Consider the following 27544-nt stretch of genomic DNA (forward strand, 5'->3'; position numbering starts at 1 on the left):
CTTTTTTTTTTTTTTTTTTTTTTTTTTTACTTGTGCCAAATACACGGTTTAATACAGACAAAACATTTCTATTGCTCAAGTTTTTTTAATAAATATTTAATTTCACCTGGACATTGCAGATTTATCCATATGAAACCTATTCAGATGATAAACAGCAGTGAAAAGCAGATACATAAACTGATTTTGCAATAAATACCTAATATTTCTTACCTATCTAGTTATAACGCAGATAATAAACTACTGAGTATGTAGTACTCTTACAGTTTGACTAAAGCTAATAAGAGAAAAAAATGAAAAAAATAAAAACCACAAACCCAAAACTCTCCACCCCTAAAAAACCAAACCCACAATCTAGAAAAAAACAAAGCAAGAAAATTAAGATCTCTGTGGAAATATCTAGCTCCTGTAAATATATTCAGATCTTCTATTAGGTATTCTACTGATATGTAACCCCACCTGTTCTATCAACAGAACAGTCATTTTAGCAAAAAGTTTTTTCTCTGAAATTAACAGGTCTATCTTAAAACTAGATGTCTCTTCTATATTTTATTTCATTATTTCCTAATCTTACCTAAATATTAATTCAGTGCCATTTCTGAAAGCAAAAGAATTTTGCTACCAGTTGTCAATACAGATGCATGGTCAGGCTTTCTGTCATGTCATTCCTTAATCTTATTTATTCCGTCCTCTAGAAGTTGCAGCTAGGGGGACATATCTTATATCTGAGACACAAACATGTAAACAGTTTCTCTTTGTCTCTTTGCTCTCTTTCTATGTTCTTCCCCTTCCTAGAGTTCTTCAAGAGCAAATCAAGCATCAGCTCCAAGTGCATGTTCCACAAATACCAAAAGGGAGGGAGGGAAAGAATAGAAGAAAGAGAAACATGAGGGGAGCAAAGAAAGAAAGGCATATAAGATTGGGAAGAAAAAAAAAAAAAAGTACTGGGAAACAAGATGCACAGGCAGACTGGCATAAAGGACTGGTTCTTTACTGTAAGCTGATCTAAGCTAAAGCATATCTCTTCAGTGAGCTTTTTCACTTTGCTTCAACAGTTCAGATACCACCATACTGATACAGACTTCTTGAGTAGGTTCATATTATAAATGGTAATTTGTATTACTTCAATCGCCTAGGTTCCTTAGAGTAAGAAGAAATGGAGATAAATCCCTTTTCTCACTTGTGAAGTGCTCACTGTGCTAGATGTATCACATGGAGTACCTGCACCAAACCTCTCTCAGTCAGCAAGGTGCAAGCCTTGCTCTCCCAGTACTCTATCTTTTAATTCTAGTTCACCAAATGAATAATTTTCACTGGTTTATCCAAGTTTAAACTTACAAGAGTTTTTTTTATGAGCAAGGTTATTTATTCTGATGATCACTTTCTACAAAGCACAGCTCCAGACTCAAAAGCAGTGGGCTGAAAGTCAGGACTCAGCCATAACTTGAACTCTGATCTCCACTGGTCAGTCATCAGTGCACCTACTAGATTGTTTCAAGCTGTTTCTTTTTCTGTTGTGTGAAAGTCTCATGTCGGCATCAGTTAGAATTAAACAATATGCTTTCTGGTGTTTTGACTTTTAAATAAAGTTGGGTTGAAATATTGGTTTTGTCCTAGAGAAAACTCCTTTTTTTTTTTTTTTTTAAGAAATCTTAAGAGTTTCGTTTTGATTAATCGTTAGCTAAGTGAATAGTCATTTCCCTGATGAATCTAGCACCAAATCCTTTCTTCAGCACAAAGAGGAGCTTCATGACTTGTCTCGCTGGGACTTTTAACCATTATTTTATGAGTGGAAAACCTGTTACCAGAAAACTATTATTTAAGAAGGTGGGGAAAGGTAACATAAAAAAGAGCGTAATTGTTTGAAATGGTGAATTTCAGGTCTGACTGTCTGCTGTGAACACATACTTCTGCTTCACTGCTGTAGCTGAATGACTCTGTGCCATAAAATAGATTGTGCGCCTCAGTGAATTCTGCTGGGGTCTATTTCACTGAAGAGTAAAAACACAAAAGCAAATGACAAAGCAAATAATTTCCATATAGGTCTGCATTTCCTTATAATAGGATAAAATACACTGAAAAAACCCCTGTCATGTACAAGACTATCACACTGGCCTGAAATGGGAAGAATTTTAGTGAAGCCATGAAGTGATTTGTTTTTCACATCAGTGTTATTCTCAGCAGAGTAATTTCAAAATCTGGATTTGTTCTGAGGTTTTTAGGGTAAGAGCCAGACAAGAAATCGGGCAGGAGATCAGGCAGGTTTCAGAGACTGACAGAATTTCTTTAAAATTTCAATTCGTATCCTCTGTGAAATATGAGGTTTTTCATGTGTCAACTAATTTCAGTGAAAAAATATTTGCTCTGAAATTTTCCAATCATCTCTACTTAAAATGACTGAAGCTAGAGATGATATTTACCGTTCCTTCTTTAATAAATGGTTTGCCTGGACCTAACAGGGTGTCATTTGCAAGCATGCCATGATACAAAGCTCACCCTCGTGCTCCTACTCTAGCATCATACATTGCTTGTTTTCTGTTTAAATATTTAACAGCAAGCATGAAGGTGTTGTTCCTCTTGCCTAGCTGTGTAACAGCTAAATGTACCTATCTGATCTGAACTAGTCATTGTGACACTGTTATAACCAATAGTATAGTAAATGATCCAGATGAGGTTTTGTCTCTTTATTTCACATAGTCTAAGCTTGTCCAGACTGTGTCTTGATACCTCCCTTTTCAGGTGGTTAATGTTAGAAAAATTAAGTCCCACTCTAAAACTTTAAAATCAGTCACCATAGTTTCATTGTGTATCTATACAAAAGGCAATTAGATACACTGACTGAGTCCTCCCTTCTAATGGTTACCTCTTCTTATTCAACAGAGGCTGTAACAAGAACCTCTCATTGTGGCTATAAGAGCAATAAGTAATCACAATGTGTCATGCTGGGGACCAGGGAGTAGCCACCAGCACACCCTGGGAGAAAAGAAACCAGAAGATGATGACAATATATGAATATATGAATTTTCTTTCAAATTGCCATCAGTTAGCACTTTAAGTTCTGCAATCTCTAAAGAGTTTCATTCTCTGTTTTAAGGAGTTGTCTCTAGTATATATCATTAAATACTTGGCTTCTAAGACTTGCTATGGCAAGAACTCTCCCAGGTCAGTTAAGAACTATGTGACAAATAGCTTCCTTATTATTAGTTTAAAATGTATTTCCTTTCAGTTTGATTGAATGTTCTAGAGGATAGACAGCAACACACAATTTTTCTTCCATTTACCATATATCGTTTTGTTTACCTTCAGCATATCTGCTCCCACTCATCTTCTGTATAAATTGAATCTGATCTTTTCAGTCTCTGCTATATGATTTTAATCACTATAATCTCTAATGTCTTCTATCTTACTGTTTATGCATAGTGCATACTTTTATGGTACAAGTGAGCAGTTGCATTTATTGGATAATCTATGAGGATGCATAAATATTTTCTCAGAGTACTTACATTTCATTTATACTTCATATTACTCTGCATCATGTTGATTCTTTTGTATTTGCCAGTTATGATTTTTAGCAAGTTTTCAGAACAGAGGCTCTATCTGGGTCCTCAAATTCAGGCCCTTGTTATCACACACAGTCACATCATATAATTCTCTTCAGAATTTTAGTTAGCTTTCTTTCGTGGGGAATTCTTGGCTTGGATATTCCTCTCTACCTTGCTGTACTCCTGGGGTTTTCCAGCATCTGAGGATCTTCAGAGTATGTGGTACCAACTACAGAGGATACCAACTACAGAGCTGACTGTCCTGAAGCAACATGCTATGAGAAATGCAGGAAGGGTAACACCCTTGCTCCTCTGTTCAGATACTTCCTAATAATTTCCTCATAAATTTATTCATAGCCAGTTTATACCCATTTGTGTTTTTGCCAGCATCCTCCACCAACCTAAAAAGTCCCTCTGTGCCTCTGTTGTTTATCCTCCAAAGGGTTTCTAGAGAAAAGCCATGTGCCTTTCAACTTTTCTTTCAGTAGACTAAACAAGCTGAACTCTTTTGGAATCCTCTTGTGAGACAGACTCTATTTTTCTGCTCACCTTAATAGACCTCCTCTGCCCTGTTCCATCTTCCTGAACAGGAATGGGCTAAACTGTGCAGTGTCTCAGAGAACATCTGACTCTCCCAGTGAGTTGATGTGCCCTTACCTACATGCTACAGTTTCTTGACATTCAAGGTTGCCATCCACTTAACCTGTCATTTCCAAGAAAGGTTTCTCCTTGTCCCACATCTGTGAGCTTAACAATGAACAGATTAATGTGAGTCCTAATTCTAGATACAGTCATTATCAGTTATTTTCATTATAAGTTACATTAATCACAAGTATGATATCTTCTGAGGCCATTCATGCAACATTCACTCTTGGAATATTGTATACTTTAATTCAGCTTTTTTTTGTCTTTTTGAACACTGTTAATAATAGCTAGAGTGCAAATGGATAACTACATCGCTGAAGTAGAGGTTACTTTTTTTCCCATAATGGAATGAAGAGTTGCTGTTTTCATCATACTTGTGTCTAGGAAAGCTTATTTTGCATAACACTGATTGCAAAGGCTAGCGAGCAGAGAAGCTTCTTCTACACTGATACAGCAAGGGGATGTAAAGTCTCTGTTTTCTGCAAAGAACTAAGTTGTAGATTGTTTTTCTTTTTCCCCTGTATATTCTGTCACCACTCCTGGAGCAACCTGGAGGTAGTGACCTTCAATAGTTATGGCACAGCTCCTGAATAATGTCAGCACTCGTGTAATGATCCCCGTGTAATGTACTATAAAATAGCAATGGCAAATCTGGGTTCACACAGAACATCCTGGCTTGGTGCATTGTGGCAGATTCATAAGTACCATCCCTAAAGGATACTAGAATGTGTAAAGTCATATACACAGGAAAATATAACTACTAATACAATGCACACTAAATAGTTAACTAACTATTGGTCCTTCTGAATGAACACATGACATAACAGATTACGTTTTCTGTATGAAAAATATTTCAGATAAAAGTAAGAAAAGCAGATGTGCCTCACAGCAGACAAAAAGGTGTACATTGGCCAAGAGATACTGGTGAGAATGACAGAGAGCTCTTACAAGTAGTAATGGTTTGTTTTGGACTTCCCATTTGTTAATTGTTTTCTGTTGGTAACTGAGCGAGCTATATTACTAACACTTGCAGACAAAAACAGAAATTAGTGCTTGTTTTATATTTATCACATGCTTGAGTGTACTTCACTCCCATCTATTTATGAAATTTCTGTGGGCTGAAGCAGCTTTAGTCAATGTTGTTTGTCTAGTGCTTAATTTTTCTGTTTTGTCTATGTTACTTGCTGAGAAATTCCTTTTACACATCTGTGTAGATATAAATAAATAAGTAAAAATAAAAATTCTGTAGGCATTTCCATGATCGCAAAATATGATTAACATTTCAGGGTATTTTCTTAATGCTCAATCTTCCTTTTAATGCAAATTTTTTTAACAAACAAGATTGGTATTTAAATTATTAAATCTGAAGAAGTGCAGAGGAGATGCCAAATGGATATTTTGGTATTTAATGCTCTGAATGCTGCTAGGTTAACATCACATAGGATTTCTTTTTTTTTTTTTTTTTTTTTAACCTTTTATCCAGTTCAGCATAAAGCATGAGGGCTCTTGAGAAAAGTGAAACCAATACAGCATATTGACAAAAGCTAACAACTTTCAAAAGTGAAAATGTAGAACATTGCTTTATACAGAACAACCTTAGTTATTACAAAACATTAGTAACTGCTGCTGTTGGGGGAAAAAAGGAAAAAAGAAAAAAGGAAAGAAAAAAACCCCAAACCCAACAGATTTCAGCATTCAATTTTTCACATTCATCAAAGTCTTCCTTGAAAATACAGCTTGTTGGAACTTTTTCTTGCTGAGTTAATGAGGATCTGTGTTCGTGCTTGTTCTTGGAGGTCATGGACTTGATTCCCTACTGCAAAGCTCTTCTCTTGTCATTTGCCCCTGTCCAAGAGCCATATGTAGTACTGATTCATTAGAGTGATAGAGTTTATCTATCTCAGACTGGAGAAAATAATTGCACCAGTAAGGAATCAGATGCCAGGAGGAAAATGAGCAATTAAGTACACATCTGTATCAGCAGTTGCTGAGACGAACGGCTCCAGTGCTGGCACGATCAGCAGCAGAGCACTCCATCTTGGTGCACAGGGGGGGTTCCCAAACTGGGGGAACCTCAGGGGGAGCCAAGAGAGCCACTGCCAGCCTACGGCAACTGCAGCTGATGGGACCTGGCCAGGCCAAGCCTTTCCCCCACATATAAAATAAGCCCTTAGGGAGCACCAGTGACCCGGAGCGTGGCCAACACTGCGGCCAAAGGGGCCTGGCACATCTGCAAGCGGGTGGCACGGCAGCTCGCACGCAGGGTGTGCGTCAGGGCTGCAGGAAGGGTGCTGAAGCCCTGCCAGCCAGCTCGACCAGGCAGCGACAGTACCCACTTGGCAGGAACCCACGGCCTCCCCAAGCTCCGCACCCGCCCCGACTGAGGCAGCTGCCCCGGCAGGGCTCCGGGGACAACACGCTGGCACCCCGGTGCCAGGCCACAGGCTGTGCCCTGCCCTTACGCCAGGGCGGGCCGGCGGCAGTGAGCATGGCTGTGGGAGGCGCGCCCAGGGAGAGGAGCCCCTCTGCACAGGGACGGAGCTGCGGGGGGAGGTGAGTATGCCAAGGACTATCAGGGAGCTCCAGAGAGAGAGAGACTGCTGGAATCTCACCAACCTTCCCTGGACAGGCCCAGCAGGCAGACAGGGTGCATGATACGGAAGATTCCATGTCCTCTCTCTGCCTGGCTGAACCCAGTGACTTAGGGGAGAGGGGTCAATGGCGACAAGTTCCTGCCAGTGCAGCCCTCTCCTCTGTGACTGCCTCACCTTCCCAGGTATCCCTGCATAACGGGTGTGAGGCTCTGCAAGTGGAACTAAACAATAACAACGGTTCATCTAGCTTGGAGGTGTCACCAAGGTTAAGCCAGCCTATGCCTTGCGTCAAAACTGCTTCCATAAAGAAAGAAAGACAGGTCATTGTCATAGGAGACTCCCTTCTGTAGGGAAAAGAAGGCCCAATAATGTAGACCAGACTCACTTCTTAGGGAAGTCTGCTGCCTCCCTGGGGCCCGTGTTAAAGATGTGAAGAGAAAGCTTCCCACCATGGTACAGCCTTCTATTATTGATTTTTCAGGCAGGCAGCAATGAAGTTGCAACAAGAAGTTTGAGGACAATCAAGAGATACTACAGAGCCTTGGGAAAACTGGTTAAGGGATCAGGAGTACAAGTACTGGTCTCCTCTATCTTTCCAGTTGCAGGAAATTATGACAGAAGAAACATGAAGAAACAGTAGATCAATACCTGGCTCCAAGCCCGGTGTCACCAGCAGAATTTTAGGGGTTTTTGATCATGAGTCAGTTTACACAACACCAGGCCTGCTGGCAACAGATGGGGCACATTTGTCTCAAGGTGAGAAAAGGATCTTTGCACAGGAGTTTTCAGGGCTCATTGAAAGGGCTTTAAACTAGATTTGGAGGGGGAAAGGGATAAAACCAGGCTCACTAGATATAAGCCTGGGAGCAGCATGCCAAAGTTTGAGGGACAGTGTGCTAGCAAGGTCCTTCAGTCTGCCATCTCGGTGGAGGTAAGGATGGAGATCCATGTGGCAGAAAAGATGCAAGGGTTATTGATGTGTTTTAAACCTGAGAAGAATGGAAGCACCTGAGAATGGCCATGTAGGAATTAGGGCTTCTCCACCCAAAAAGGTGGCAGGATCAGTAGCCCAGCTGAGGTGCATTGCATCTACTCCAATGAACACAGCATGGGCAACAAACAGGAGGAGCTGGAAGCCATTGTGCAGCAGGAAAACTATGATAGCTGCCATCATAGAAACATGGTGGGATGATTCACACAACTGGAGTGCTGCAATGGATGGCTATAAACTGTTCAGAAGGGATAAACAAGGAAGGAGAGGTGGTGGGGTAGGCTTGTATGTTAGGGAATGTTTTGACTGTCTAGAACTTCATGAAGGTGACAATAGGGTTGACTGTTGATGGGTAAGAATCAGGGGGAAGGCCAACAAGGCAGGTATCATGGTGGGAGTCTGTTATAGACCACCCAACCAGGATGAGGAGATAGACAAAAATATTCTATAAACAGCTGGGAGAAGTTTCACAGTCGCTAGCCTGTGTTCTCATGGGGGACTTTGACTTACCAGATATCTGCTGGAAATACAATGTAGCAGAGAAGAAACAGTCTAGGAGGTTCCTGGAGTGTGTGGAAGTTAACTTCCTGACACAGATGGTGAGCGAGCCAACTAGTGAATGCACCTCACTGGACCTGTTTGTGAACACAGAAGAACTTATGAGCGATGTGATGGTTGTAGGCCATCTTGGGCATAGCGATCACGAAACGATAGTTTTTGATTCTAAAAGAGATAAGGAGAGGGGTCAGCAGAACTGCTACCTCAGACTTCCAGAGGGAAGACTTTGGCCTGTTTAGGAGACTGGTTGACAGAGTTCCTTGGGAGGCAGTCCTGCACGGCAAAGAATTCCAGGAAGTCTGGATATTCTTCAAGAAGAAAATTTTAAAGGTGCAGGAGCAGGTTGTCCCCATGTACTGAAGGACAAGCTGGTGGGTAATAAGACTTGCCTGGCTGAACAGAGAGCTTTGGCTGGAACTCGGGAAGAAAAGGAGTTTATGACCTTTGGAAGAAGGGGCAAGCCACTCAGGAGGACTACAAGGATGTCATGAGGTTATTTGTCACTGGTGAGGCCGCATCTCAAATACTGTGTTCAGTTTTGGGCCCCTCACTACAAGAAAGACATTGAGGTGTGGAGTGTGTCCAGAGAAGGGCAATGAAGATGGTGAAGAGTCTTATGATGAGCGACTGAGGGAACTGGGGTTGTTTAGCCTGGAAAAAAGGAGGCTCAGGGGAGACCTTATCACTCACCACAACTACCTGAAAGGAGGTTGTAGCAAGGTGGGTGTCGGTCTCTTCTCCCAATTAACAAGCGATAAGATGAGAGGAAAGAGCCTTAAGTTGTACCAGGGGAGGTTTAGATTGGATATTAGAAAAGATTTCTTTGCCAAAAGGGTTGTCAAGCACTGGAATAGACTTCCCAGGGAAGTGGTTGAGTCACCTTTCCTGGAGATATTTAAAAGATGTGTAGATGTGGCACGCACTTAGGGACATGGTTTAGGGGTGGACCTGCCAGTGCTGGGTTAATGGTTGGACTTAAGAGGTCTTTTCCAATCTAAATGATTCCAAAATTCTATGATTTATTTTGAGTTTTTCATATGCTACCTTCAATACAGCATAAAGTTTGATATTCTGAAATGCAGCAGCCTATCAGTCAGACACATCCTTGTAAATTAAACCTTCCCTGAATGAACATCCAAAAGAACAGACACCTTATCTGGTTTTTATTTTTCATTCTGACTGAGAAGAACCATAACTGCAGGCACAGGATGCAGCAACACAGCCAATGCTTAGTTCATTCCTCTGCATTATCAATATCTATATTATAAAATAATGAGCTGGAAATCCTAGAAGCAAATTTGGAGGGCTAACATTCTCCCTTCCAGGGTGACTTTCCCATAAGAACTTGCTAATAAGCAGAAGACATTTTGTCAGGCAGGATAGATTAGGATGTGCACTGGGATGAAAGTATTAAAGTGCTATTTCATCTGTCTTTCTCTCTTGCTCCTCCTGTTTCAACTATGAGGAGTTTCCTGTCTGAATGGATTGCAATGGCTATCTCTGTATTTCAGATAAGCTTAAGACTCATGTAAAAAGTGGTGCTGCTAATTAGTCAAGATGTAATTAGTCCAAGGAAATTAATTGTACATAAATAATGTGGAATTGCAGCTTCATGGCTCAAGAGATAAATTCAGAGCCTTTTCAGAGTTGTCTGTCTTAAAAATAAAATAGCAGAAAAGGATTATTGAGGAAGCTCTTCAAAATTCCCATTACTCTGCTAATGAAGATTTTACACATTGCCCAGAAGACATGGCTGATCTGCACTCTGTAAGGTCCTTCCACTGCCTCAGTATTTGCATATCCCCAGCTGCTCTCATCAGAGAGGAAGCTAATAGTGACATTGAAGAAACAACTTATCTACCTCCCAGCTGAAAGTAAAGCACTGTAAGTACAGTCCATGCACAGCAGTGGGTAGGTAGTTAAGGGTGTTCTCCTTCATTAACTGGACTTCAAGTAACCCATCTCTTGGGTACCTACCACAGGCTGCTCTGACCTACCTGGAGCTGTTATAGTAATTAAAGTTCAGTTCAGGATTGCATGTGCCAAGGACTGCACAGTACAAAGGTGAAGTTTGACTTCATTTCCTATAAAGCTGTCTGGTATTATTACTGTTATTCACTGATACAGCTTTGAGTAACAGGCAAAGGACCATGTCTGTGGGTTGAGTCTGTTCTATTGTGATTACAAAAGCACAGGAATATAAATTCTGTGCCCTCAGTATAAACAGGTAAGGAAACCTCTTCCATGTCCTCAGAAACACTATAAACTAATACCATATTTGGTTTGGAACTTGCCTTTCCCACCCTTTTTCCTGGTATTTTTATTTTATTCCTTGATGAAAAGTGGGGCACTTCTGATCTTTTATCCACCACCTAGTCCTACATGCATTGGACAAAAAATAAAGTCTATGGGAAATGTCACTGTATAAGAACATCGTTTCAAGACCTACCTCACACAGTTGCAAAGGACTGCACAGGCAGAAGGCTGCAAAGTCATACTCAGAGAACTGGGTAGGTGTATCTCATTCCGTAAGGACAATAGGTTTTGTGTTTTGTTATATAAGTTTTGTTTAGTTTGCAAAACAGTTTGACTGGTTGGTTATGCCCTGCAATGGTTTCTGGATTTTGTTTAATATAAAATTATATATAGTGATATAGCATTTTCAAATGTGTAAAATATTCTCAAACTTCTGGATTTCTTATGAAAACCTCTTCCCATAGAAGACCATGCCTAAAATATTTATTTGTTTGAAAATAACCCTCAGCTTTACAGTGGAGTGAAATAACTGCAGTAGATTGTTTAGAATTATTTATTTTAAATTCATGGTCTAGAACTGTTATCTTCTATAATCTGAGTTATTGGCAGATGCTGGTGCCATTACAAATCTCATTCTATTCTCTTCTCTCAAGTTAGTGTTTCCTCCACCACAGCTATCACTGTAGTCAGCTAGAATTTCTACAGAGAATAGATATAAAAGCATCAATATCTAGTAAGACATCTACAAAACACAATTGTTTTGGATATTTAAGACAAGTCTCCCTCTATTCTGGGCAGAGAAATGCTTGGCTTCAGCGAAAGCAGGAGACAGTGCTTGTAGCAGCTGAGACCCAAAGGTGTTAATTAACAATTTTCCCGTTTTTCTTGTAGCCTCACTGAAAGTTGCAGGTTTCTCAGCTAGCTGTAACTCTTATTTTCTCTTGTGGTTTTCTTTGTTTGTTTGTTTGTTTGTTTTCACTTGAGAAGACAGCATTTTGTAATGAACAGACAAACCTTAGGAAGAGTTAAATAAATCTCCGAATTATAACCTAGAGTTTTCTGATAGTCTTGTATTTTACCTCAGTGGCAGGGATGATTGCTAAATTCCCCTGCAAAAGATAAAAATGAACAAATAAATTAATGTGTGAAGATACAAGTGGGAGTTCTTAACCCACAGATATAGTCACTCCAAGTTTTTTGTGTTTTGCACTGTTTTTCCATCCAGATCTTTGAGAATTAGCTATGTTGTCTTTACTATCTTCATCATTTTTGCCTTGCCTCCTCCCTCTCCCTATAAATAGTCCCCATGCTTCATGCTTTACAATATTTTTTCCCACCTATTTGTGTTTTAATTTGTCCTAATGACTTACCAAGCTTCAGAGATAATAACTTTGCTTTACCTTAATCCATATTTAATCCTTTTTTTAAAAAAAAAAAATTACTATTATAAGGTGACACTTTTGGTAACAACCTAGATGGACACAATGGAAAATCATTTCCCTGGCCAAAATTACACGTTGATAGTCTGACCTTAGATTTCTAAGTGGTGTGTGTCATGTAACATAAAACAATACTGTTGAGATTCAGAGGTTTGGAGGGGAATAAATGGCCAATTTAAGGCAGTTCATTATAAAACCTATATGTGTGTATAATAAGATAAACTAGTTATCTATACGGCTAAAAGGTGCTTAACTTTTTTATCCATAATTCAAACACACCATGAATATGTGGAAATATTTAATCAATAAATGGGAGCATAGCATCTAAAGATATATTTAGTTATTTCTGGGTAGTAGAACTTTCCCATACTCTTACCAGTACACATCCCTCTTTTATGAGAACTACCTTTTTGCAGCTCTGTGGTGAGCCATGCCCGGTGGCTCCAGAACAGCAGATGGCACCTTCTCTTGCCATGTGTGGGCAGTGCTTGTGCACAGCTGCAAATCTGTTTTCTCATTCTTTCTTTTACAGTCAAGTAAGTTCTGCAGTGATGAGAGAGAGGGCAATTTTGGTTAAAAGCATATCTAGCTCAACAGAAAATCTGGCAAATGGGAAGAAAGGAAATTATACAATTGAGAGCAATCACAAAATGATTTTGATGGGTGATTACCATCAGATTGTAATGTTTCTACATGGATCCACAGGGCTTGGTATGAGCCCAACTGCAATTTGACATTTGTATAAAATCATCAGTCTGCATAAAAGAACATCTTATGAATGACATGATTTTTTGTAGCATGCTGAAGAATAACGACTGAAGGGACCAGGTATTTTCAGTCACTGAATACAATGGGTCTCCAGCTCAGTCAGAGCTGTCAGCTGAAATTGTGCCACTTTTTCTTCAAAATGAGCATGTCAGAATGTTACTGGCTCCAGTCTCTAAAACTCAGATTCATTAGTATACCAGTTACTAGCCTTGAATAAGGTAAGCCTTTAACCAGAGAAAACTCAGGGCTGCAGGGTAAAATGGGTTAAATAAATCTCTCTCTGCCCACTGTGTTTGAGTAGGGCTGGTACTTTCCTCCCAGTATGCTCTCCACCCACTATTTTTCAGTGGTCCACTGGGTTGCAACAAATTCCACATCAGCTTCTTTTGGTCTTTAGTGAAGTCAGCTTCTTCCTGCCATGTCTGAGACTGGGCTGGATCTGCTTTCTGATATGTCCTGATCCTTTCAGGGTTCTAAATTTCACTGAGGCTGCAGACAGATGCTTGCTGATCCTATCATCTTAGCCTTCCTCTCCCTACATCCACCCTGCTCAGTCATTTTCTGGGAAAATGATATACTTCTTTCCCCCTGGAGTGCCTCAGTTAACTCAGTGTGCTACTTCTAGGATAAGGAACATGAAGTTCTCTCTCACATGTTCAAATAAAATAGCCTTGATATAAAGATTTAATTGTATAAATGTGAGACTTTGTTTTATACGTTTAAGGGCAGGAGAGGAAAACACAGTTAAAAGAATACAAATTACTTTAAAAAAATGGTGACTATGAAAAAAATGGTGTTACAGTGAGAAAGCAATTCCATATAAAATTCCTCCCACATTAGTAGTTTTTGAAACTGTAAAGAGAGAAATCAGAAGTGAAACTGATTTCCTATTAATTTGGCATTAGTAGAAGTGAAACTGGATTACTATGATCACTTCTTGATGATACTTTTTTTTAAAAAAAAAAAAAAGTTGAAAATTTATGCAGCTCATAAACCACCATCTATGCAGATAATTGAAAAGTTGGTAGAAGTCATTCAGTGTGACACTCAGGGTGAGGTTCAGCTCATCAAGTGGGGTGCCTGAAATTTAGAAGTCAGTATGTAGCTTGCTCTCTAACAACCCTCTAGATTAGTTATCATTTAGGGTTTGTAAATGTAGGTGCCTACAGACATATTGAGACTCCCTTGGGTATCCAGAAGGGCTACATGGGATGCTCCAAACAGCACCTGTCTCAGCAAAGGCAGCCGACCTTCACCTGAGTCTCCAAGACCCTTTGTTCTGGTGGAGAAGGTCCACAATAAAAGCAAGTAGCCAAGAGTTAAATACAGACAAATTAAAGTGAGAAATGATACGCGCTTTTCTGGTGACTGCGATTAACAGTTAAGCAACAAGTATAAAGTAAAACATCAAAACTTGTGTCAGATTGTTTTTATTTTGGTTACTTCAAATCAAGACTGGATTTGAACAAAACAGCAAATTTAGAATAATTGACACGGCTGCAGTTGTTAGCTCAAACGTAGTGCTTTGGTTTGAAGAGGCATTTGTTGAAGGGCTATTATTTTTACAAGAAAATAGAAAAACAAAAGACAGACAGATTAGGTGGGGGGAGAAAAACATCTTTCTCATCTCTAATTGTGTCTCCTTGTCTACACTGCTGTCCCAGATCCTCAGCTCAGAAATGTGTTTAACCCCCACATGGGGGATAACAGGGAAATTAATCAAAATTCTTTTGCTGTGGGAGAATGCTGTGATGGCAAAATGTACAAGGCGTCTAGTTCTAATATTTGAATTTTTTTTTGTTTTATTTTTCTCTCTCTTAAGTTTGTTTTGTGTATGTCTCACATTTCATTCTATTAACTTTGATTTTGCTCTTTGTGTTTCCTGGGTGATCTTTAGTCACTGGCAAAAGTGCTCAAAAGGATTTGCATTTCTTGTGTGCTTATCACTGTTTATGATCCTTGCTTATCCCTTTTCCAAAAATTGTTATTTTATTCATAGATGTGGAAAAGAATGGAAAGGAAACCGTTGCCACATAAGCACTAGGCCTCTTCAGCCTCCTGCTTCAAGTCTCCTTCGAAATGGTGGGTCTGTAAAAAGAAATATCTTTCAATTCATTCTTTCAGTGTTTCTTTTTACTTATTTCTGTCTTTGATTGCTCTGATTTTGCAGATATTTGGATTGGGTTGGGTATCAGTTTCTTGCTGATTAAAATTACAGCTGCTGCCTTGTATTTACTTTCGAAGAAGAAAGTGCCAGAAACGTAAGTGAAACTTTTATTTTGTGTAAAGCAGACACAAATGTAGCACAAAGCAATGGCTAACTGCCCAGAATCATTGGTTTCAACTTTTAAATATCCCCACAGTTAGTTTGCCTTGATATGCATAAAACCTAACTTTGCAACAAAAGCCGGACCCCAGTCTGGAAACAATGAGTTATGGCTTGACTGCCTAGAATATTTTGATTGCAAGATTGTAAGATTATTCTTAAATGATAAAATTCATTATTCATCCACCTTAACAGCAGTAGCCCTGGTTTTTGTACTTGATGATTAAATGTGGAAAATAGGAGATATTTATGGTTTCTTGAAACCTCTGATGCCAATTTAGTTTCTTACAGGCAGTTTCACAGCTCTTTATGAAGTTACTGTGTACCACACATAACCTATTGGGACATATTTTCCCTAAATATTTCAGTATTTACACACATCTGAGAACTTTCTCATTCCCTGTGATAATTCATTGGAATAAATGTGTGTGTGGGGTTTCTACTTTAAAATATTAGAGCTTTTCACAAAAAGCTTCAACAGATTAGAAAAAATGCAAGCTTTGATACTGCAGAATTACACGACCACTTTTACAAATCATAGTGTTTGCCCCCTCTCTTTTAGTTACTGCAGACACACTCACAGTCTGACTTTCTGTTTTAATGTTGTATTAGTCACCTTAATCAGCGTTTTTTTTTAGATATGTCTCACCCACATCACCTTACCTATTCCTTCCACCCATTTCCCATCCCTCTTATTCTCACACCCATTATCCAATACTGCCATTTTGCACTAGGATTACCCCTCAGAGATCTCTTGGCTTGTGGTTCAAGGATGAATGAGTTCTGTAGCTGGTGATTTATATTTCTTTTCAAAACCTGTATCTCTTCCACCCAGTGCTATGCTTACTATTAGTACCATGCAAATAGCAACTAGATTATCTTCTGACAACCTACTGCATAAAGTGCATCCTCAGTAAAGGAAAAATTGGGGGGGAAAAAAAAAAAAAAAGCAAAATTAGTGATAGTTTATTTCAAAAATTATTTCAAGTGCTTTGAATAACTATACTAGTAGTACTAGAGATATGTCCAACCAATTATTTGAGTTCAGAGGTTTTTTAAGATAGGGCTTAGACTGACAGTTCATTCTTTTACAGACATATTTCCTAGCCCTTCCTGTCATGCCCTTGATAATCTCTACTTTCTCTCTCCTCCCTAATTTAAGATATTTTTTTCTGTTTTTAATTTTCCTCTGACAGTAATATGTCTTCTCTGTCCATCTCCTGACTTATTCTGCTAGATCCTTCTCTGTCAGCAAGTACATACCACTGTCCCTTCTTCCTTTTCATCAACTCCTGTTGTGCATTGCTTTGTCCATTTTCATGTTGTTAGATTTCCCTCACCCCTCATTTCTTCTCCAGAATTCATCTTCAAAGCTGTCTCTTTTTCTTTAAGCTTGTGCTCTTCTATAGACCTTTCTCTCTTTAGGGATGTTGTTATCTCCCAAACTATCTACTAAACTGTGCAGACTCCTGTCCTCACATTACTACTGCTGACATATCTCCTAACACTGCATGCTACCCCTGACGGGTAAAGTTGTCTATGGACACAGAAGCAAAATGTTGAAGCAGGAACATTTAGTGGTTGTGCTACTGTTAACTGAGTGCCTAGCTTCACCTACTTTATTTATGTCTGCTTCCTCTTCTGTAAAGTGGGAATAATAGCATTTCCTTATCTTAATTCAGAGGGGCTTTAAGACTTAATTTATTCACATTTTTACAGCTTGCTAAGGTACACATGGAAAGGCACCTCAGAAGTGCAAGATTAGTTGTATTCTAAAAGCTGCTTGATATTTCTTTTCTGTAATTTCAATTAATATTTTGGAAAAAAAAAAAAAGTCTAATGTTTTTTCTCAAAACATTATGGTCTTTTAATACATAAAATAAATTATTAATTTTTTCTTACACTACTTCTGTGCTCTAAACACTCCCTTTTACCTTTTTCTTTCATAAATGTCTGCTTAAGGGTTACTGCACTGCCATTCTTTTCTACCATATATCTATACTCAAGGATTTTTTTTTTCTTTCTTGTAGTCATACACGCAAAATAAAATAGAGTCATTTTTGTACATGAAAAGGTATGCTGTTGCAATATTATGTCAAACACTTAAGTGTTCTATTAGATATATAATAAAACATGGATGAATTAGGATCTTCTTACTATGGCACTGAAATGAAGAGAATCAGAGCTGTGAAATAGATAGTTATATAGCTTACACAACGAAATTCATTCTGGTCATGAGTATTTTCACTGGAGCTGCCAAAAAGTAAGTTATGATGATGGAAATTTTTGTGGTTCCAAGTTTTGTCTATTAGGAACTGACTAAGATTATCAAATCATTTTGCCCATGGTACAGAATAAAAATATTTATTTCATTGGTTTTAATCACCATTAACTTAACAGGTAAGTTAAAATGCATTTTAGAAATAATCTAGCTAATAAGTGGCAATTTGATTGAAATTGTGAAAACAATGAAATCTGAAACTTTGAATTTGAGAAGTTCATCAGTTTGTCTCTCCCTCTTCACATACCTAACGCCTAGCATGATTTGGTATCCAAAAATCACAGCTGGAAACATAGTAGTAAATTAAGGCAAATTATTCATTAACTGTATAATCAGTCATCAGAAGTGACTAGTTAAAATGCAGCCAATGTTATCATACTGAAGTCTGAATCTTTAAAACAGAGCTTTAGAATAAGAAGTGACTTGTGTTTACGTAAGTCTGCAAAATGCACAATGTGACAGCACCACACAGAGGCATGAGATTTTACTCCTTATCTTTTTTTTTAAGGGGATTTGATGAACTAGAGGAATTTAACTGTGCGCATGAATGACACTTTCCTACAGTTCATTTTCAGTTCAAAGGCTTGTGTCCACTTCCTAGGTCATGTTGTTTTCTTAAAGTCATTAGGCACTATAGGAACTCTAGGAGTGCCTGCTCAGCCATTCGTTCACAGGGAAGCTTTCACATGCTTAAGATCATATTTACTGCCTTTTAGTAAATTCTTCTACTAGCTAATTCTTAATAATTTCTATTAATGTCTCCTTTTTCCTTACTGATATAGACTCACATGCAGGCATTGCCAGATGGTCCTCCAGAGGCACATTAACAGTTGTAGTGGCTAGCTCCCAGGACATTTTAAAATGGAGTGCAGGTCCATCTGTACCTCAACAGAAATAGCACAGGAATGTGCACAAGAGCTGGAGGAGAAGTTTCAGAGTCCAACACAACAAATTATTTCACCAGAAAAACAGGTAGCAGGCAGTAGGGGTAGGGTGGTGACCCCTTTGACAGATGCTAAGAAGTTGTCACTAGCAGCAGTGAGAATCTGAGTTACATTCCTCCCTCTTTTTCTTCACTGGAAAGATTGATAGCACATTAACCCCTTCTTTCAACCCCAAAAGTATGCCCCGCTTCCCCTTTGCTCTCTTTTTCTTCTCTTTCCTTTGCAAAAATTTAATCTCTGACCTGGAGGCTTTAAACTCTTCAGTGCCTGAGTCGGGGTTACTGAAAGTCATCATAAAAATTTATCTCCTAACGGACAAAAGTGGCCCGCCACATGGCTTGGCAGCTGTGTACTTCATTACCACAATGGCATTCAGATATGCAAACAACTTCCCAGCTCCCAGCTGGGAATATGTGAAACTTTTGCACAGAAACCCCAAATCAGAGAAAACTTACAAGTTTTTCACATTTCTGTTTGTGTTCCAGGGATGACATTTTCTAGTCCAGAAGGGAAGGCTGCCAGTTACTCCACTCCTTCAGTGGTATCTGTCCTTATTGACCAAACAGAAGCAAAGCTTCATTTTATTGCAGCAGCCTTCTCATGCTTCATTTTACTTTATAAAGTGAGAATCAAACACTTTCCACCCAGCTAAACTGTTTCTTTGCTGTTGCTTCCAAAGCAGTTAATGTCCCTGAATCCTTTCACGTTATTTCCTTCCTGTTCTTGATCTGTGCCATCAACTGCAATGCTAATGTACCACAGCTGTTATCAGTCCTGTCAGTCATAATGAACAGAGAACATTAAATTTTGCAAAGAATATCAATAATATAACTTGCCACACAGGCAATAGAGTGAGATGCTCTGAGAAAATATTTTAAAATGATGAAAATCATAGGAAAACAGGACTCACAGAAGCCATTTTTCATCCTGTCACAGGACAGACCTAATTGTGTCACTTCTGGGTTTGCACTTAAAGACCTCTAGCAACAGGAATTTGATGGCCTCCTTAGGCAACCTTGGTACACTAGGTAGAAAGAAAGTTTACTGTTAGAAGGCCTTTTTCTAACTTCTAATAATGTCTGTTCACAATTCAAATTCATTCCTATACACCATGGACAAAATCAGATCATTCCCTTCCTCCTTGCAAAAAGCTTTTTAAGTACTTGAATGCAGTTGTCATGCCTCCTTACAGGCTGCTTTCTTTAGGCTAAGCAAGATCAGTGCTTTCAGCCTTTCTTCATGGTTAAAGTTTTCTTGCAATTATGATGACTCCCAGTTGCTGTTGCCAAGACTTTCTCCAATTAGACCATACCATACCCTCTGGAGGTCTGCTGTGGAGGAAGGGATAGCGTATTGCAGGGGAGGCTCTCCAAGTGGATCTGAAGGACTGCCAGAGGTCATTGCTGGCTATGCCTATGTTCCTATATCCCAAAATGATAAGCACAATGACAATAGAATGACATTTATTGAACCGTTTTCAGTCCGTGAACTGGAATGGAGATAGATACTATTGTAAAATGAGAAAAAAAGATGCAGTTTTATGAGAAAAAACAAAAAAACAAAAAAACAAAAAAAAAAAACAAAAACAAAAACAAAAAAAAAAAACCAAAAAAAACAACTAGGAAGCAGCAGCCATAACTGTTGCTTTCAAGTTGTTTTGTTAGTCTAATGCTGCTATCCAAATCCATTCCTTCTGTAGAATTTTTTTTGGGTGAAGATTGAAACCCAGAGCTATATTCAGAAGTCCTCAGTTTTTCTCAAACGTACATCTCATAAACACCACATATAGGAAAGTTTGCAAAGAAACAAGAGGTGACATGCTGAAAGAACAGAGCAAATCTCTCAGTCTATAGCCTTCAAGATCACCAAGAAGAAAAATGCAAAGAACCCATTTTTTAAAAAAATAATAATTACATTTCCTAAAGTGACTCAAAAGGTACAAAGTACAGACCTAGGAAACCCAGACAGCATATTAACAGCCTAATCAAGTATCCAAGTGACTTTTGGATGATGCTAAATGCAGCTTGTGGAAAGTCGACCCTCCTTGCATCACGCCTCCCGTTTATTCTGTGGGATGTGCAAAATTCTGCAAACCTAAACTTAGTTTAAAAGGTTTTATAAAAGCTTTGGAAATTGAGGTCTTGTGTTATAGTTTCTGTTTAGAACAGAAGCTTTAGAATACCTATAAAGAATTCTTTTAAGTGATTATTTTAATTAATACCTTAATTGTAACTGAAACTTTGGCCCACTAGGATTTTGTCACTGTTGTTATGGACCTGATGATAAACATTCTTTTAGTACTGTATTTCCTACAAATTTGTGTACTGTCTAAAAGAAATAGTTAATTTTCATTGAAAGGTATATTGACAAGTACAAAATTCTGAGCTATTGCATCCAAACAAATGAAATTAGATACTTCCATTTTCCATTAAAAAGCATGATGTTACTCAGCAGTCCCTTTATACACCAGCAGGTATTTTATGGAGCATACAAATTTCTCCCACCTCTGTGAAGCTGTAGTGGAGAAACATATGACAAGGCAGTAGTTTCTGCTACTAAAGAATGCAGATGAGCTTAGCAAAGCTATGACCCATGTGACCTCAGCCCAAGATGATTAATCCTCTCCTTTCCTACTGTGGTATTTCTGGTTATGTTAGAAAACCCAGTTCTCTGTTTGAGTCTTTACTTTTTTTTTAAGCCATTCTATGCTTGGCATTTTTAACCCTAATTATTCCCTCCTTGGTACAGTCTTCTGAACTTGGCATTTATGCTTTTTCATCATAGACTAAATTTATCAACATTTCACATTGATAAATTATTCTGGGCTGTAATTTTTGGAAGTGTTGAGTTACCCTTGCCCTTAGTGTACAGTGATAACACATACATAACTTTCTTCCCATCATGAGACTTGCGATGGACATATTGCTCTTTACTGTAGCAGTAAGCTATCATTTTATATCAGAGCAATGTTTCATTCATGTCAAGTAACAGCAAGCACTGCAAGAAAGAGATTAACTCAAGTCACTGCAATACATTTAGTTAAACTGCCTGATCAAGCAGTTTAAAATTAGGGTGTAAACTCATGACCAGATGGCAATGCTCACTGCACTGACTAATACTGCACCTCTGTGCTTTCCTTAGCAGTACCTATATTGGTGACAGAGTACTGGAGTGGGCATATCATCACTTTGTTCTAATAATGAAATTTTCATATGTCTAATTAACTAAAGATCTAACGTGTTATGTCTACTTCTAGGGATGTTTGCACAACATGTAAAGTAATATGAATATGTCATCTGCGTTCCCAAGCGCAGACTTCTTCAGGCAGTTACCACCTGATGGATTATAGCACTTCTGTAATGTGATTAAATTTTCACTTGTATATTCTTTGACGTATTTTAAGTTATTCAAAAATACATCAGAATTTTTTAAGGATAATTATTGGATTCCCGTAGAAAGAATTGTTTGCTATATTCACAAACAGGGTTTAACCATACATATGTTTGTATATACTTCAGTATATAAGATATATATATATGCATCTATGTGTATATATGTGTACATATATGTTACATATAGATAATATATTCAAGGTGACTTCCAAAGCCCTGCTTTGGCAAAAAAAGGTTCCTAAGAAGAGGAGAGAAATTAAGAAAGCTTTTTCTCCACCTAAATTTAGGGTGTATAAATTCAACCAGTGCCCACATTTTGGGCCATAAAATTCTCATCGTCCCTAAGATTGGGTGCCAAACTATATACGCTCTTTAATGATTCAGACCTGAGGTGGAGGGATGCCTGAAATCTGTTGGACAACCTGAGCAAGACTCAATTTTCATGCTTGAGAAAGCCTCACACACATAGACAGGACCAATTTCAGCACTAAACACAGCAACCAAAGACACGCTGTTGAAGAACTCAGCCAGGACTCTTTTTGGTGCCCACAGTTCAGTACAGTATCCTGATGGTTAGTTAGTTCCTCCTTGCAGAGGAAGCTGGAGATCTGTGTTCAGAGTCCTTCCTGCCCTCAGGACAGACCTAAGTACTCATCGAGTTCTTGCCCAAATAAGCAATATATGTCTTGCACAAATTATTTAAGTTCAATGGGGGAGCGGGGCACGAAAGAAAATCAGACCCATCCCTCTCCTTATAATTTCCTATTGGCACATTAAAGGTGGTTCCCACTGTGAATTGTGTGACTTGCATTGCCCTTTGGAAGTAGTGGAGACTGTAAGCAGAATCAATGTGCTTAGTTCTGTATCATGCTGTTAGTCCATACAGTTGGTTTATGATGTCTAAATGAGACATCAGAATTAAAGCATGCAAATCTGGCCCTTTGGGCACTATTTTAGAAGAAGAGCTAAGTTCCTTGAAAACTTCTTATCTGAGTTTGCTCCTGATCTCAGGTTTTGTGAGCCATTGTGATATTAGAGTAAAAAATCAATTCTGTGTACATCTTGTCAACTTTATTCAGAAGGATTAGTATGCAAATATACACTTAGGAGGCATATAAATTACCTAATATAGCTTCACTAAACTAACTAAAAGCATCAGAATATCATGATTTATTACAGTTAAGATTAAGATCAAATGAACAAATCAACACCTTCACATACTCAGCTCTCCACACTGCTGTGTCAGGTAATCAAACTGAGTTATGAGACTGACGTTAAAAGGAATTAATTTCTGGAAGTCTTGTTTTGAAAGACTTTAAGGAAACATGCCTGTTTTTCTCTAAAATCCAAACTAAAGTTCTTGCACTAATTTAACTCATAAGGTGATATATTTCTGTAGGCTACCTGTGCCTTCCCCCTAAGCATCCATTCTGGTTTCAGTTCTTTGCAAAAAGAATCATGTGGTGTGTCTCCCCTGTGGCTCTCCCTGAGGAGTAACAGCTTCACTTCCCAACATCTCCATCGGCTGTGTTTCTATGACTGCTCAGTTCCCTCACTCCTGCCTGCCAAGCCTGTCTGTCGGTTCCTAGGGAGGCACAGCTTAAGGCATCTGTGGGAGCAGTTTTGGAATAGAAACACCTTTTAATACAAGAAAAACCATCTATCAATCATTTAGATTGAGTATTAGCTTTAGGGAAAAATTTATTTTAGAATACTGTATAAACACAGTTTTCTATGCACACAAAGGCATGTATATGTTCTTATTCATATAGACATAAGTGAAAAAAAATAAAAACAAACCCAACAAAACAAATAAATGTCTCTCTTCAAAAGCAAAGATTAAAAAAAATAAAGTGTGACTCTGCTTCATTCCTCAGTAGATTTAACTAATGCAGTTGCTGGGTTTTATATGGCATTGGAATAGTTTTGATGATTTCAAGTATTATGGAATATAAACAACCAGTCATCTATATGGAAAAAAAAATTTAGATGTAGGCAGAAAGTTCCATCCCCAAACATCCTGCACAGGTCATAAGCACTTCCAGAAGGCCTCTGTCAGAAAAGTGTATCTTTAAACTTTTAGCTGAGGTAATGGACATGAGACCCATGATTAGTAAAATTTTTCCTATTCCTCTATTATAAATTGCTTAAGGCACTGCGTTCATTCACAAAACCTTTACATTCCAATAACACCAGTGATTCTTTAAATATTTCTGGCTTTGTAGCAAAAGGTACAGGGAGCTTCTATAACTTTACAACTAATTCTGATGATTTTGACCTAAAATGCAAGTTCTTTCTTAATTCATTGAAAAAAAAAGAGTTCATACAACAATTAAATAACTAATGTATTCTTGAACTCGTAGCCTAAGACCATGTTAATTACTGAATTAATAGTGTGATGGTAGCAAAACTCAGAAAGAACATGATCTCATCATATGCAAAGTTATAGCAGTGCAACTTCTTAGTTAATATCATGTTTTATTTAATGTATAGCACTGTGCCTGCATTTTATGAATCTCAAATAGCTCTATGTATATCCAAAAGCATGTATATTTTTAGCAGCAACATATTAAAAATTATTATTTTAACCTACACGTGACTTACACAGAACATTGGTTTAGTTTCATTCATTTCAGAAGAGATCAGTCAGAAATATATTTAGCCATCTTTATTTTTTGACTCAAGTCTTTTCATCCTGAAACTGTTTGGTTCTTTGACAACCTGTGTGATATTATGGGTGGTTTTGTTGTTGTTTGCTTGACTTTTCAAGGAAACTAGAGGAGACCACTAATGCTTCATTTGCCAACCCATTGTATGAAGCCTTTAGTTCATCTGGGAAAGAAAAGGTAAGTAGCAATAGTTGCTTGTGTACATTCAGAAAAATGTAAGGTTGTAGTACTCAAATAAGTTTTCCATTAAATAAAACCATGCAATCCCTCACTGAATCCTATTTAATAAAAGTAAGAATTAAAAAGTGCTGCATCATTCTGAGCAGTTCCACTACATTTTGAAAATATAGGCAGATTTGAAATCAGCTCAGTTTTGGGAACATCTTGATGTTTGTAACTAATCCTGACTGTGAGCTGCTGACTCTAAGAAAAATATTTGGGTGAAATATTTAGCCAGACACATAAAAGAAAAATCTCCCTGGACTTATCTCCCTTTTCTTCAGGGGAAAAAAAAAAAAAAAAAAAAAAAAAAAAAAAAAAAAAAAAAAAAAAAAAAAACACCACCACCACCAAAACCACAAAATGCATGATTCAGGACCCAAGCTGCCTTTGCACACTCACTTAACTTCAATAAAAGAGTTTCTAACAGTTCCCAATGCCTTAAATATGCATTACTATTCCCATCACTGTAAAATTCACTTTGACACTAAAAAAACACTTGGTCACACATTTCCCTAATATCATTTGTTGATCATAATTAAGAGACTGCTAGAGCAACAAAGAAGTTTGTGAATAAAATATGTACCTAAAAGTGAACATACTGCAACAAAAGATTTCAAGGCAAGATTTAATTATCAAATTACAGTGGTAGCTAAAATATATGTTTTACATTTAACAAGAGATATATGATGGCTTAAATTGCAGCACTCTGCTATTTGATTTATCACTGAAAATAATACAAAGCACCTTGGAGGTAAAAGAAGAAAAAAAAAAATGTTTAAAACAACCTTCCCGCCCTCATTTTGATACTACCCTTGTTAACATTGAAAGAACTAGGCTTGGTTTGAAATAGAAAATAAAATTTCCTTGTCCTTTCCACAGTCAGTAATATAAGATTCCACTGAAGCTTTGAATAGGATTAACTATGACATGCCATTTACTTTCCATAAAAGGTTCCTTACACCTGATTTTAGAGACATTAGACCAAATTAATTCACTTAGAGGTTGGGGTTTGTGAGAGCTCCAAGTTGGAAACATTCCCATCACAATCATGTCCAATTTATCAGGACATTTTTATTTTAATTAAAATAGATTCCTGACAGGCTTCATTTAATAGCAAGTTGAAAAACAGAAGCACAGTGTCAAGAGAGACATTTTCATAGAAGACAGCCCCAGGCACTGTGATTGAAGTCCAGTGCTGTACCAGATTTTCCTCTATTTTCTTTAAGATTGGGAAAATACACATTTTCACTAATTCTTCCTTTAAAAGGGAAAACAAGAGTTATGAGTTTTCTCTGAGTCTGATGAGCCTTAAATGTGAATGGTGTGTAACCAGTCAAAAGGTATGGCAAAACATGAGCAACGGCCCTTATCTCCAGCTGAATACCTGCAAGTTACACATTTGCAGGCATCTATAAATTTTATAAAGAAAGAACAATTCTCCATAGACCTTTCTGAACACCAAAACCATGCAGGACTAGTGTTGTCACACACTTGCCTCTAACATTGCCTTGTAGTTCTGGATCCAGAGAGTGTCTTCCTCAAACAGCCACATGGAAGGATATTTTCAGAATATTACTTACATTTCACTAAAAATATTCTGAAGTGGTTTCTTTCTTCTTATAGTCTCCTGGGTATGCCACCACACCTGCTGTTCAAATCAGTGTTTCTCCTTGGCATGAGGTATGTAAACTTCTAAAGTAGGATATATATTGGGCTGTTATAAATAAAATTCATTTGCAGAGGAGAGGGGGGAAAGTCACTTAAAGTCAAAGGTATATTGCTACTCATAATGTTAGCACCTTTGGAAATCTGAGAAAGATGACCAGGGTTGGATTGGCTGACAAGAACCTCATAATAGCAATATCATTAATGTTGCCTACCGTAGCTACTTGTATATCATACAGCTGTTCAACACTTTCCAGTAAGGCAGATGCTGAAGAAAATGTTTAGAACTATATAAGAAGAGTATATATTATCTCTTTTTTCATACGTTCCTCATTCAAGAAAATTAGAACCGGTCATTTAAATTACAGTACCATGTACTAAAATTAGTGAGCCACTGCAATTCGCTATTGTACACAGATTCTCCCAAACTAATACTACATGTGTGTTAGAGCAAGAGCTCTGGAGACAAGTAAGAGAAAGCTGGGAACAGATGCAGAAGACGGCTGAATGACTTGATCAGGTGTATGTAACAGACAATGGTTTTGGTGGAGCTATACTCATTTTTATCAGCTGAAAATCTGGTCTAAAAAGTTTAGAGATATTTTCGTTTTCTTTGAACTTATGTTACTTCTGTAATGAATCTATAGCCATTCATATGTCCATTCTAACAAATGAATGACTTGGGTTTTAAATTTCATTCTATATTTTTTCTTTTAGTATCCATTTAATGAAGATGCGAATGTTACTTCTTTTCTAAATCCTCTCTATGGTGAAGCATCAGAAAACATGGAGAAATTATGCAGTTCCTTGAAAATAGACATAAAACAGGATCAATATTGCTTGTAACTCGTTGCCTGAAGACTTGCTCTAAAATCTGAAAGTGTGTCATGATACTGTAGCAATATGAATCAATAACTCTTCACATAATAATTTTTATTAAAATAATTACGATCAGAAAGTAACTTTATATTAAAAATTTAATCCATACATAAGTAAAACATACATATATATAGTCTTCTGTCATTTCTATTTGTGCAGGAAGAGATTGGTAACTATAACTATGAATTCATTTTGCATTTCCACATTTCAAATTCCAGTATATTAATGTTCAGTCAAATCCAGATTCTTGAGGTTTGGGAATCATAATTTTATGCCTATTATTTGAGAAATTATTACTTCAATATTTCTGTAATTTTACATTAGAAAGGGATTTTAAATGGCTATTTTAGTGTTCCAATGAGCAGAAGCAAAAGAA

General features: G+C 37.8%; 1 protein-coding gene across 1 annotated transcript in view; it reads left to right on the top strand.

Annotated features, from left to right (window-relative positions):
* Positions 1–27253, top strand: part of MALRD1 (MAM and LDL receptor class A domain containing 1) — a 287732-nt gene extending 260479 nt beyond the window's left edge. Inside the window, exons 36-40 of the mRNA XM_026843695.1 lie at positions 14790–14872; positions 14961–15051; positions 24504–24579; positions 26248–26304; positions 27007–27253. Of these exons, the coding sequence (XP_026699496.1) occupies positions 14790–14872; positions 14961–15051; positions 24504–24579; positions 26248–26304; positions 27007–27135 (436 nt within the window). The 3' untranslated portion in view covers positions 27136–27253. The remainder of the gene's footprint in view (positions 1–14789; positions 14873–14960; positions 15052–24503; positions 24580–26247; positions 26305–27006) is intronic.
* The last annotated feature ends 291 nt before the right edge of the window (positions 27254–27544 follow it).

This window comes from Athene cunicularia, assembly GCF_003259725.1.
Source record: "Athene cunicularia isolate RWA chromosome 2 unlocalized genomic scaffold, athCun1 chr2_part1, whole genome shotgun sequence".
NCBI classification, from domain to species: domain Eukaryota; kingdom Metazoa; phylum Chordata; class Aves; order Strigiformes; family Strigidae; genus Athene; species Athene cunicularia.